The following is a 14,035-nucleotide window of genomic DNA, read 5'->3' as shown; positions in this document are numbered from 1 at the left end:
TCCGTCCGGGGGTAATTTTTTTCACACCATTCATCCCTACTGTGGCCACTTTAAGATCCACAGCACAACTAAAGCATTGTGTGTCATGTAACTGAGTTTCACTTTCAATGCTCCCTGTTTTTCCTTTTTTTTTTTTTTGCTTTCAGCCCAGCTTTAATTTTTGCTCTACTTTTTCAGCTTCATTTAATTCTCCTTCCTTTTTTCCGTTGACTCCGTCTTTTAAATTAGCATAACTAATGTCCCCTCTTTCCCCCCCATCCAAAATGCTTCACGGTGCATCTCTTTCCGCACACAGCTCATCACCAAATGTTTTGTTTGGGTCTTTATCCTCAATATTCACACACCCTCCCGAATGGAGGCAGAAAAACGGCTTTACATGTGGCAATACATGTGCTATATGTTCGTTCAGTGTCTGACCTCGACCACTGATGATGCACAGGCAGACCCCTTTTTAATGCCACGTGTGACGCACTGTGGAGTGATATTAGCAGGAGACATCACGATGATGTTGACAAGTCTTCATTAAGCTTCAGACAATCTGTCCAAAGAGATGGAGGCAGCAGGATGGAGGAGAAAACACGTTCAGCGTGATCAGTGTTTCCTTGTCGAGTGAGCAGGAGAACAGGAGGAGGATGATCCTTCAAGCTCCTCTGCAAACAGCGAGGGTTGTGGAGAGCTAACTAAGCTCGCAGACAGTTGATTGCATTAAGCAGAGAAATGGTGGGCTGTTGCTTGAAGGGGTCTATCTCAAGTCATTAGGACAGGGGGAGAGAGAGTCACACTGATGCCCCCTGTGTAACCGCATACATTCCCAGCTTATCAATTCCTCCACACGCACCGTAAGCCTCCTCTATTAGAGCGATGGCTTTCGTCAGCAGGGAAGGCGAATGGCTCCTATAACGTGTTCTAAGACCTTAATCAAAGCACCCTAAACTCTTCAGACCTTGACATTAGACTTGTTCTTTCCCCAGTAACCTGCCAAACAAGCCAAGCAAAGTCATTTTCTGTCGGCTGTAATTTATATGGTCTAATTATTGGGGAAACCACATGTGGCATTAGGCTGTGTACATGTTGTTATGAAACTAATGTGACACAGCACATAATTTACCTCTGGCCAAAGATTCTTGCACACAAAGTAATTCAAAGTAGTTTATCTAGCTCCAGGCAAAACCCGAATACAATGCATCTATTGACCTTGTCTTTGTAACTTCTGCAAATTGTTGCATCAGAGTTTCTCTTAGTGTGATCAAGTAGCCTGGGGGTAATTGTGCCTCATTGTCTTTCTGCTGTTTGGACCTCAGTGCGTGGCAGTCTGTCCCTAAATAAGATTGATGATGAGGTGTTGGCGTATTTAATAGCCTCAAGTATGTGAGCATGTGGCTGTGTGAGTGTACAGACTGGGTTTAGGAAGCCACGATGTCCCGGTTTGTGTCTCTGTAGGTTGTTTTTTTAGGAGCACTTGGCACAAAGTGTTGGCAAATCTGGTAGTTGTAGAATTGGCCTGGGTTTGCTCTAATCTCTGCATGCAGTGTTGATGATTTGGCTGGTTAGTCAGATATTAGTCTGGATCAGCGGAAGTACATTACAGGGATAATTGCCTGACGTCCCCCGCGTGGGGCTAACTCGTCGGATGTCCCTCACCTTCCGCTCTGTGTGCGTTGTCGTTCTCCAACTCTGTTCGCTTCGGGGAACAACAACTAACTTTGAGCTAGCGAGCTACATGCTGAAAATGGCAAGTTTTGAATACAATTTGGATGGTGCAACAAGGCAGGCCTGCTTGGTTCTTATGGGGAACGATTGTAAAGATTTACAAAGATTATGTTTAGTCATTTAGTATCTAACTGGGACGATTAGGGATCGATTGGCGGGGATTGCTGTGGTTGTGGGAGTACACACCGCATTAAACAGGTGAGAACAAATTACATTTAACGATTTATCTAGCTAATTTAAATAGCTCACGTTATTGTGTTGTGAGAACAGTTAACTTTTTGTTTTGTTTTGCGGGGTGCAAACAAAACAAGTTCCATCCAGAGACTATTTTGCAGAGCCAGTATTTCTGCTTCCGCAGCTTAGCACCCCCCCAAGATGATTGTGATTGGTTTGAATAAATGCAATTTTTTTTTTCCTATCCCAGAATGTATGTGTGGTGTTGCCAGGCCTTACTCAACAGTGCTGTGGAGGTAGGTCTGGCAATGCGAGACTGGTCAGAAATAACCACCTCATCTTGCTATATTCCACAATTATTCCTAGTTACAGAATAAGGAAGCGTTCCACGGTGCAAACAATGGGGCATAACGACACCTCCATTTCAAACAAAAATGCTGTGAAAAATTGGAGGTTTAGTCCTCCAGAAATGGCAGCTCAGGTTTGTTGTTTTGCCACCAAATTCCCAATTATAACTATGCTACAAAAAAGTTTGTATAAACTTAGCTGTAACAACTGTTGTTCAGAAAAGTGTCATGCTGTCGCCACCGTTTCCTAACAACCTAAACTGTGGAAATGTCTTTAGATGTAATAGTTTGTGCTGCAGGTGTGAGGCATACATGTGAAACAGTGATCTCTCCCTGTCTCCACCAGTGCAGTCCACAGCAAAGAGAGCCAGTGCTCCTGTATGTGCTGATGAAACCAGCACATTATATCTAACACCATAGTGTCCAATCATGTGTCATGGACTGTCGAGAATATGCAGGCTTTCATTTCTGTAAAATGCACACCTTCAGCCGGCGAGGGAAGAGCTAATTAGGTAGATCGCGTGTCAAACAGAACGTTGGGTGACAAAAAAGGAAGAAAATGGCATAGAAACTCCATAGCCAGCCCAGTAAATGAGTGCACGTTGACTCGTCTACAGCTCACTATTTTCAGTCCTATAAAAGAAGGAGCCTGAGGTCGATGAAGTCATCGTTTGGTTCCGGTAAGAGTGGAGGCTGAAACCCTGCCTCTGATGACTGGGGGTGGTATTTTCAAAAAGACTTATTGAGCTAAAATTTCTCTCCCCCCAAAAAATAAATAAAAACGTTCCCTATAAGTTCTCCTCCTATAAGTCCTTTTTTTAAATTGTAAAATGTCAAAACTGAAAACAGCATGTGTAGTCTGATCCCTTTGCTTTCCAGTAGCTCGTTCTCGCGGGGAGGGTGATGGGACCGCCATGTCTCCCTCCGTGACCCCATTCTTTTTTTATCCGTCATGACAACTGCATGCTCAGCACAGCCCCCGAGAACGTAGCCCGGGCTATTGCCATTAAGACGAAGCATCAAAAGGGAAAAAAAAAACTCCACTCTACTGCAATGTAACAGTGGAAATTATTCTCACCGCCTGAGAAGTTCCATGGCAGCAATATGCATTTCTGCCAATCACTCAGAGGACCAAATGTCAAACTGGAAAAAGAAAACTGGAGAAGCTGTACTGATTGTGTCAAACAGTCTGTACATTAGTAGCAGAAAATAGATTTGTTGCACCGTCTGTCGCAGTTGAAGAAGAAAAATGTTTTTCCTTGTGTTTTGTCTGATAGAAGTGTTCCATCATTTTATGTTCTAGCAGCAGCACAGCAGCAGCGTTTTTCTAGCCCCTTTTTACCATGTTGGACAGTTTCATAATGTTTCTGATGTGAAGCATAACACCAAACACAGACTGCCATCCTTTTAAAGTGTGACGTCTTTTTAATATTGCAATTGTCCATGTGTACGGATCTATTTAAGAGTATATAAATGGCTCAGGAATAAATCCTTTATACTTAGTTTAGCTGTACAATTAGTAATTCACCTTAGCTGGCTTATGTTTGTTTTAACACTGTTTGTGTGCTGCCATCTGGACCAGGACTTTTATGTGGTTCATTTAACCCTTGTTTTGTTTTCCCGTAAACCTGCAACTTTGTCTTTTCCTGGGTTTTTCAACATTTTGTTTTGTTTTTTTTACAATTTCCTCAATGTTTAATTTTTAATTTTATTCCTATTTTTTGCACTTTAATTTTTTCAACATTTGTCACTTTTTTGTTTTAATGTTCTGTTGTCATAGTTCTGATATAGAAAGTTTTTGTAAACGGGTCTAATTTGACCCAAGGACAACAGGAGGGTTCATATAAAGCAAAGTGATGACGTTATACATTTTCTTGCACTTACATTTTTTAATAATTAATAAGTAAATGGATAATTTACAGGAATAAATAATATAATAATCCCAATTTCCACCCTCGTGGTCAAGTCTATGAGGGCTTAGGGTTGTCCCTCTGTAAAATGGTCAAGCGCTTTAGATCTCTCGCAGTTTTTTTATTTTAACATGCTTTGGCATCATCGAGGTAATGCCAAATATGGCCGCAAAGTGCTCTCCTATTCCTATTCGCACCATTTCGAGCCCTTGCAGCCTGTCACTCTCAGTCACTTACAAAGGAACATCAGTTAAGTCTGTTAGGGTTGGGGGCTTAAGGTTTTAGGGTGGAGAATGGGATTGGGCCTTTTTGACCTTTTACTTACTTAAGTGTAAGTGTTACTTAAATCTTAGTCTGATAATTGACCAATCCTGCTTTAGACAGAGGTTAGGACCTTCCATCTCATTGACATACAAATAAATACAGAAATATATAAATGTTGAAATACATTTAATATATTTATCCTCTTTTATTATCAACTTTTATTTATTTATCTATTTATTTCAATTGAACATGTATGTATTCATTTAGTTTATTCACTTTAGCATTTATTTATCGACATATTATGGTTTTATTTATTCATGTATTTATCTAAATCTGTATCTATTTATACATTTAACTTATTAATTCTTAAGTAGTCGATTGCCAGTTTTCTTGCTGTTAGTTTGGAAACCCCACTGGTTCTACAGATTGTACACAGAATTTAATTTTGTGCTGTTCTTTAGATCTGCAAAGATTAATCGATTAGTTGTCAACTTTTAAATGAACTGCCAGCTGTTCTGATAATCGATTGGTGCAGAGTAACTTTTTTAAAGACAAAAGTAAAAATTCTTTGAGTCTAGCTTGTTAAAAGAAAACATTTTATAGTTTCTTCTCTTGTCTGTGACGGTAAACTCAATATCTTTGAGTTTTGCACAAGACATTTGAGGACGTCATCTTGGGTGTCTGGGAAAACACTGATCCACATTTTTCACAATTTTCTGACATTTATAGACCAAACAACTAATCGATTAATCGAGAACAGAATCGTTAGCCCTACTATTCTTTGACGTCTTCTCAACACCATGCGAGGGTCTGCTAAGGTAACTTACCTTGAAAAATATCCGGGCAAACCATTAATCAATATTTAGGAGTTGCAATATATTTTTCAACAGGATGGAAGCATATTTTTATAGTCTACCTCGTAGCACTGCCAATCAAACCACACTACCGAGACCTGATTCTGTCAATCACGCGAGCCATACGGAAATGGTAAATTCAGTACTGGAACAAATCGGCCTATAAGCTTGATAGAGTATTTCATACATTTAGCACAGGACCATGTGCATTACTTTTGCTTATTGCTTCGCAGTGCCTGCTCTGATACTGTCTCATGCTTCTAACATCTTTCATTTGATGTGATAACTTATAAAACAACACAGAAATCAGGCTATTTTAGGCACTGAGATTATCGTAAGGGACTTATCAGCGTTTGATTTATGGGACTTCATCATCGCATCAGAGAACAGCATCTTGTCTGGACCCCGGCATCCTCCAAATAAAACCAGTTTTTAAACTGAGTTAAACACAAAAACCCACCGTCACTCACCATCTTCATAAACAACACACAAACAGCCAAGACTATTGACAAATTAAAACTCTGCAAACTGTGATTTACTAGATTCCATGCTTAGAACAAAAATGTTAGCCTCATGTGGCACATTTCACACAATGCACACTCCCTCTTTAATCCGTCTATCTATAACGTGTAGACTAGATCTAATGAGGACATCTTTTGTGGGGAAAATGAGCGTACGCTGACTTTAGGGTGAGACATATGCTGCCATCATAAATCAGGGCCAGTGTCTCTGGGAGTTTACCTCTGTTTTTGCTGTTACAGTTCCGCCCCACTGTCCCTGTTCCATTTGGCTGTTAATGAATAAATAAAAGCTCTCTTTATCATCTTTATCTAGTACATTGGGCTGGACACTTTCTATCACTGTTTGCAAAGTGCATTTTGCCCATGTTACTGCTCCAGTGAAAAATAAGCACTTACTGAGCAAGTTGGAGCATTTTTAACAGGTTTTAACAAATCGGAAGACAAGGAACAATTCATCTGCAAAATAAAAAGGAAAATAAACTCCTTTCTGAAAAACAGTTGTTTTCAGGATGATGTGTTTCTGATTGTTAATGTTGGTTTTAGCACAAAAGTGTGGCCGTGTCATATCCATTCATCAAAAAATAATAATTTCTATAAATGATAATCACTCACCCTTATTTCCATGCCCTCTTTTTTCCCATCCCATGCCCAGCTGCGCTTGGTGAAGTAGTTGACCGTGGCAAACTCAATCAAGGCAGAGAAGACAAAGGCATAGCAAACAGCCATGAACCAGTCCATGGCTGTGGCATAGGCCACCTTAGGAAGGGAGTTTCTAGCACTGATGCTCAGGGTGGTCATGGTTAGGACAGTGGTGACCCCTGAGAATAAAATAAATAAAACATTAGTAAAGAGATCCTTTTTTGCTCAAACATTTTAAGGAAAGTTTTTTTCCAACCTGGGTCAAATTCTACATAAGTGTTAATCATGGATGGAATTTTAGAAGTTTTGGAAACCAGGAAGCTGTGTCCATGTAAGACAAACTTCAGGTTTGAATTGTCTAATTGTTCAATCCTCTAAATGACTTTTTGTGCTTACATTTTTTTTTTTTAAATTAAAGCTTAAAAACATCCTACATAGCTTTCAAAGTACAATATACTGCCTGCATAGTTAGATTGATTTTTGGTGTTTTGGTGAGAAAATGCGAATAACGTTAGTTGGGAGTAGTAGCGGTAGCAAGCCTTGATGGCTCAAAACTATTGTAAGGGCATTCCCAGCCCCCACTCGAGTACTTTTATCAGATTTGTCATTTTGTGTTGACCGCAACTGTAACTGTGAAGCTGTACAGGGGATGCCCACATGTTAACCAAATGCTTTGACAGTGAGGAATTTCCTTTTGCATTTTCAGGACTATGCTGCAAGTTATTGGTATGAACTACAACAAAACACGATTATTATCAAAGCCATTAGGGATGTCACAAGAACCGATACTTTGGTACCAAACAGAAGGCAAAATTCTGAAACATGACAATACCAGTGGTGGAATGTAACAAAGTACAAATACTTAGTTTTTCCCGTATTGTGTACTTTCTTTAAGTAGAATCAATAGTGCATACTTTTGACTTTTAATTTTACATTTTGCAGAAAGTATCTGTACTTTCTACTCCACTACATTTCTACAACGTTCCGTCACATTTCGGTTACATTTTTTGATACGTTTTTCCCCCTTGCCAAAACATCATTCTGACTGTCACACGTTTGCACCCCGCAGGGAAGCCTTCAGCAACGGCGCCTGCACCGGCGACAGTGCGTCCAGCTCCCAGTACTGCTCGCGATATTATGAATCCCACTATGGCCACGCCAGGACCGGCCCTTCAAAAGCATTTATTGGACAGGCTGACTTTACCTTGCATCACAAGTTCACCTGGAACTCCCAAACAGCAAGTAAGTCTGTTTCTCTTTTGTCAACATATGGCCTAACTTCAGCTTTGATAACTGACATTAGCTAACGTTAGTGCTTGTTTCAGCGGACCTCAGCGTAACGTCACTTATGTTAAATTTAAACCGCCCGCTTCTACAGTAAGTAAAAAAAAAAAAAAAAAAAAATGCGACTACTACAAATCCAAACGGATTCTGTGGGAAACACTGACAACTCACATTATAAAGGAGTGTATGTTGAAGTACCTGATTTAATGTTTTTGTTTTTGACTGTGGTATTGCAATTGGGTATCGAGAATCTGGAATTTCTCTAGTATTTGTACAGACAAATTAATTTCTGGTATTGTGACATCCTTAAGAGCAATGGTTCTACAAGACAATTTAAATTGTAGTGCTGTGTAGTTAAGTGAACCAACCTAATCCCTTCCTGAAACGATTCGTTAATTTCAGTTGCAATTGAACGTAATTTGTTCGCCGGCGTACACTCACTCACTGAGTGACTGAAGATCCGTTGCCTGAACGTACATATGTGAGCCACGAGTGATAGTCAATCAGTCTCTTGAGTTGCTGAAGCCCACCCCTCTGAGATGTTGAGAAGAACATTCAGTGAGGGTGGGGCCATGAGAAGAAGATGAACAGGCAAACTGTAGAAAATGCAGCAGCAGAGATAGTTTGTTGCAAGTCCTGCAACTTGTTGCTCTTAACTGAGGCTCTCTGGTAATAACAAAATGTCTGATGTTGTGTTTGCTAAATCAGTATTTTATCAGATGCATCGGCCATCCAATATCGGTCAACCACTTGTTGGAAGCATGTGTTTTCTGGCATCATAGACTCACTCATAAAGCTGTGCCAAGTATAGTTTGAAGGTTCAAATATCTCCAATAACAAACAATGAAGATACGTCCATTCAAATGTCCAACCATGACCCAAGTTGTAAAAATGCTATATTTCCCCTACCTTATACACAGAGACAGACGTGCTATTCTATTGTACCTTATGCAGTTATGTGCAAATGTTGGCTACAATAAAGCCTTTAGCACACATAAAGTTTAAAACATCAATTTTACATCCTGGCCTTTAAATTCAGTCCTGCAAGGGACAAAATGTTGGTAGCCCACCCAATCACATAAAAACAATCGCTTCATCTGTTCCATCTTATCTCATCTGATGGAAAATAGATACAGTGGGCTATAAAAAAATGTGGATTGTGTTGCAGAACATAGAGGTCAACTCATTTCAGTGAGTCATGGGTGAGAAATTTGAATTTGTGACAAAAAGATTGATGGTAACTATTCACTTTCTTGAAGGAGAGAGATTGATTTATTTTCTGGTACTGCATTTTTCACACATTGCCTATATTCCAATATGTTTCTGTTTTAATTAGGGTATTACTCCTCACAGGGGAAAAGTGGTTGCATTAGAACAGTGTTCAATCATTCTTAGGCAACAGAAATTAAAAATGAGTTTAGTTGCTGATGACTGTTGCAACAGCTAAGAACAGATCCTTATGTGAGCTGATCAATGCAACTGTGTAAACAGGGAAACACAGATGTGAATACTGCTGGGAGCTGTGTCTTTTACGGATAATGTAATAGGCTTTTATTTCCTCCCTAACAGGATGTGAATGGCCCCTTGTTTTGCATGCTATTAAACGTCTGTTGTACAGTGTGTGCTACTTCATGTACATGCGTGCTTCATTTCCAAATCAAAATACTAATTATTCAACAAACACAGGAGGGGAAGGGGCACTTCCATAGATTATGCAACACAGCATCAACAATTAAATAAGACGGGAAGGGCAAATTACATCTCAATTTTGAGTATGGGGTGATCTAAGCAGACACTATGTCCTCAGCATCAATGCTGCTGGATGGACATATTGAAGGTGTTAATAATCACAGTACAAAGGAAGGGTTTTGAATAGCATTAGAATGAGCATATTATTTGGAAAATAGAAGATACTCATATATAAGGTTTGATTCGGTTAAATGTTTTATTTTTTTTATTATACTTTTTCAACATGGTGATGCTTTGAACCTCATGAACCCATTTTCTTGAAACCAAACTGATTTATTTTGTTCCACTACTGCAAATGTTTGATCTGACACTTATGAGTCCATGGTGACTTTGGTGGGATCATCTCATTTTTAAAAATGGATCTGTCTGGTTCTTTCTTAATGACGTAGAGCTGCTGTGGCTATAGTTGAAAGAGCAGCTGCACATCCTCTTCAAGAGATGCAACACATCGTCTATCACCTGCCACACTTTACTAGATTGATACTCTCCAACTTTGCTTTGACATCTTTGATTAATTAATGCCTGCAGGTACAGAGGTTGGAGAAAGTCAATACTGGGATGAAAGCTTTGGAAAAACGTAAATTGCTCATTCATGCCTATGTGCACCTAAATGCACCTAGCTATGTTTTGTACATCTTTTTGTTGATTAGAGCTTTCCAAGGGGAACTTTTTTGGAGCCCTCTTTTTGTTTTGCAGCTTGCTAAATCAGCTGATGGTGAACAAATGCAATTTACTTTGCCCATAATTTTAAAAGCTCCATCAAATGATCTGACTTTTTAAAATTACTCATTTCAGTCATTTCTTTTGGTTGAATCATGAACAGAAGATGGCACTCACCAAAAACAGTGCGAGCAGGAACCGATTCTCTGTTTAGCCAGAAGGAGACCTGAGACAGTATGACAGTCATGATGCACGGGAGGTAGGTTTGAATCACAAAATAGCCAATTTTCCTTTTCAAATGGAAATATGTTGTCATCACTACGTATTCTCCTAAGGGAGAGGAGAGAAACATAGAAAGAGAGGGAGAGAGACAGAGAAAGAGAGAGAGAGAGAGAGAGACACACACACACACACACACACACACACGGTCATAATTATTAATACTATGCCCAATTGGGAGCAACATTAGCTAAAATATTCAAAGTAAGATTTATTAAAGTTAGAACATTTGAATCTTCAAAGTAGCTCATGATTGTCCTCAGCCCTGTACTAAAACATAGAAAATGTTGCTTAAAAGACATTGTGTGCTTAAAAGGATTCCAAAGAGGTTGTCATGTGCACTTTGTATAAAAAAAATAAAAGTCACATAACTGACCTCAATTTCACTTTAGTTTAAACAAGGATCTGTTCAGACAAGCATAGAAGGTTGAAGTTAAAAGGGTGGAAACAGACGAAATGACAGACATGTTTTTGGTGCAGATGTGCAAAATTGTCCTTTCTGTGAAAGGGGTTCGAGGTCACGGCAAAGCAGAACTTGCACTATTCACGTTAAAAAAATGGAGGACAATTGGTGAGGTACAAAAGGGGAGGTAAAAATGTTAATAGAAGAGATACTGGAGGTCTTGAAAAAAAATTTGAATCTACACTACCGGTCAAAAGTTTGGGGTCACTCACAAATTTCCATTGGCCTCCATTATAGACAGAATCCCAGCTGAGATCAGTTGCCTTGTTTTTTTTTAACCAGGGCAGCATTACAGATTACATTATGTGCTTACATAATTGCAAAAGGGTTGTTTTAATGTTTTCTTAGTTAGTTTTTTAAAATAATATCAGATTAGTAAACAAAATGTGCCTTTGGAACATTGGATGAATGGCATGAATGGGCAATCCAGGGCAATCCAGGGCAATTCAATCTCTGTATGACCAAAGCGAGAGCTGTGTCCGGGTTCTCAACAGTAAGTCGGACTCGTTTCAGGTGAGGGTTGGCCTCCACCAGGGCTGCGCTTTGTCACAAATCCTGTTTGTAGTATTTAGGGACAGGATGTCGAGGCGTAGTCGGGGTGGGGAGGGGTCGCAGTTTGGTGGGCTGGGGATCTCATTGCTGCTTTTTAGCGGATGATGTGGTCCTGATGGCATCCTTGGCCTGTAACCTTAAGCACTCACTGGAACGGTTCGCAGCCGAGGGTGAAGCGGCTGGGATGAGGATCAGCCCCTGCAAACTGCAATCGGCGCAGCAAGTGCAATATTACATTCAATTTATCGCATCGTTGTGACGAAAAGAGAGCTGAGCCAGAAGGCAAAGCTCCTGATCTTCCTGTCAGTTTTAGTTCCTACCCTCGCCTATGGTCATGAAGGCTGGCTCATGACCGGAAGAACGAGATCCAGGGTACAAGCGGCCGAAATGGATTTCCTCAGGATGGGGGCTGGCGTCTCTCTTAGAGATCAGAGTAGAGCCGCTGCTCCTTTGCGTCAAAAGGAGCCAGTTGAGGTGGTTTGGGCATCTTGTAAGGATGCCTCCTGGGCGCCTCCCTAGGAAGGTGTTCTTGGCATGTCCAGCTGGGAGGAGGCCTCAGGGAAGACCCAGGACTAAATGGAGGGATTATATCTCCAACCTCGGCTGGGAACGCCTCGGGATCTCCCAGTCGGGATTGGTTAATGTTTTGGGTCCCCTGCTGGAGCTGTTTGGGGTCCCCTGCTGGAGCTGCTCCCCCCTGCAACCCGATACAGAATAAGCGGATGAAGATGGATGGATGGATGGTCTTTTGAAGGAATCTAGGCTGGAACGATGAATCTGAAACGCTGCTTTAGCTTTTTGTGGACTTCTGCTTTCCTCCACAAAGGATGTAAAACGTTCTCAGAGCCATCTGTCAACCACTGCCAACCCTTTGATTCTCAAGATATAGATTTTCAGCGGAGTATTGCTTTAAAGACATATCTAGAGTATGTTTTCCTACAGTTGTCTTTGCTGTAGATGTGAAAAACATCTGCTTGCGTCATTCTTCTGACCCTTGATATTAAGCATTTCCTACAGTTCAGATGTTGTCACCAACGGCAGTAAATGTTCCCCTGAGCACCAGCTCTCATTGTCATGTCTGTAATCTGTGTTCCAAAGATATGAGAAAACCAGCCTTTCATTCCCTGAGGTGTCTTTTCAGAGCCGACTCTAACCAGAGCTGAACTGGCTCAAATCCTCCCATTCCCTTGGATCTCTCTCTTTAAAGAAATGAGATTTGTTTCCCACACCCACAAGCTTAACCAGTTCATCAAAAGAATCATAATGACTCAACCTTGTATTTCTGTAATTGTAGCCCGACTTTAGTTTAGGGCTGCACAATTAATCAAATTTGAACGTTTCACGTTCACAATTTTGGCTTCCCGTGATCAAATTTGCATGAGCAAGCAATATTTTAAATGTAATTCCGTTCATAAAATGCTTTTTTATCTTCATGCTTTACATGACCCATTTCTTCTGTAAAGCCGTGCCTGTGTTTGTATCTCCCTTAATACTTACTCTCCGTGCAGCCCCGCCCCCTTTCACTCACACACGGCTCCCAGCAACATGGAGCGACACAGCGGCGACAGCGCCAGTCCACACTTCTGATTTTTTAATTTTTGCAGCAATGTTTCTGTTGCCTCTAACGTCTGTTTGGGAGCATTAGAGAGCAGCGCAGACATTTAAGTTTCACCTTAATGAGGTACTGAAATTCCCTTGATGTTTTGTCCGGTAGATAACAGGCATACCACAAACAACTTCAACATAAGAGGACTGTGGCACAATATGGATGTGAAAGCAGTTAGAAATACCCTATGTGACAATAAAATGTGTGTGGGTTCAAATCAACAAACGTGATAATTAATTGGAATCTCAATATTGATAAAAATAATCGTGGTTATCATTTGGCCATAATCATCTAGCAGTACTTTATCCTCTGCAGTTCACTTGACTTAAGGTTAAACCATCAAACAGAACTAAAGAGAAGTTCCTCTGTAGAGTTATAAAGTGCTGTTATTCAACAGCTTTCAACACACTCTTACCTTGAAGCTTAGCTCTTAAGAGCTGCACGAGCAAACGGCTTTACAAAAGAGGTTAAATCTCTCCAAATGGAAGGCCAGTGTGGCTCAGTTGTAAACAATAAACTCCCGTAACGGCTAATTTACCCATTGAAGTAACCTGTTATCTATAGCTTTGCAGTAATCTTATTGCACCGTTACCTAAAGCTGGAGATGGATGTTGAACATATTACATTGATTGGTACCTCAGTGTCTTATAATAGCTACTTATGAACATTATAAAAACACAGCACTTTGTCGGAACTGGTTGAACGCTTATTATTTACAGCAAGATAACTGCTGTGAATGGTCTATTACTTCCTAGCATATTTCAGTACCAAGCCCTTACAGTAATGTTTTGTTTTATCCCTTTATGATAGTGTTGCCATCTGCTTTAAGTCCCCCACCGGGGCAATATAGAATGTGATTTGATTCTGTGTGACAGATAAAAAGTTTCTACAACAGTCTAAAAGATGAGAATTTAAGATCACATTAATATATAATCAAAAGCATGGGCTGGCGGATTTTCCTTTTTGTTTCTGTGCTTATTGAAGTAGATTCAAGGCTATAGTGCAAGACAGAATGGAAATAAG

The 14,035-nt window shown here is 40.2% G+C and overlaps 1 protein-coding gene across 2 annotated transcripts in view; it reads right to left on the bottom strand.

Moving 5' to 3' along the window:
- gabra3 (gamma-aminobutyric acid type A receptor subunit alpha3) overlaps positions 1-14,035 on the bottom strand; it is a 100,496-nt gene that overhangs the window by 3,262 nt on the left and 83,199 nt on the right. For both annotated transcript variants that reach the window (XM_034889210.1, XM_034889211.1), the window contains exons 8-9: positions 10,290-10,442; positions 6,393-6,598 (exon numbers count right to left, since the gene is read on the bottom strand). In XM_034889210.1, coding sequence (XP_034745101.1) covers positions 6,393-6,598; positions 10,290-10,442 — 359 coding nt within the window. The remainder of the gene's footprint in view (positions 1-6,392; positions 6,599-10,289; positions 10,443-14,035) is intronic.

Source organism: Etheostoma cragini, chromosome 13 (assembly GCF_013103735.1).
Source record: "Etheostoma cragini isolate CJK2018 chromosome 13, CSU_Ecrag_1.0, whole genome shotgun sequence".
In the NCBI taxonomy this organism is placed as follows: domain Eukaryota; kingdom Metazoa; phylum Chordata; class Actinopteri; order Perciformes; family Percidae; genus Etheostoma; species Etheostoma cragini.
The sequence above is the reverse complement of the archived record's forward strand: the minus strand, read 5'-3'. Positions and strand labels throughout refer to the sequence as shown.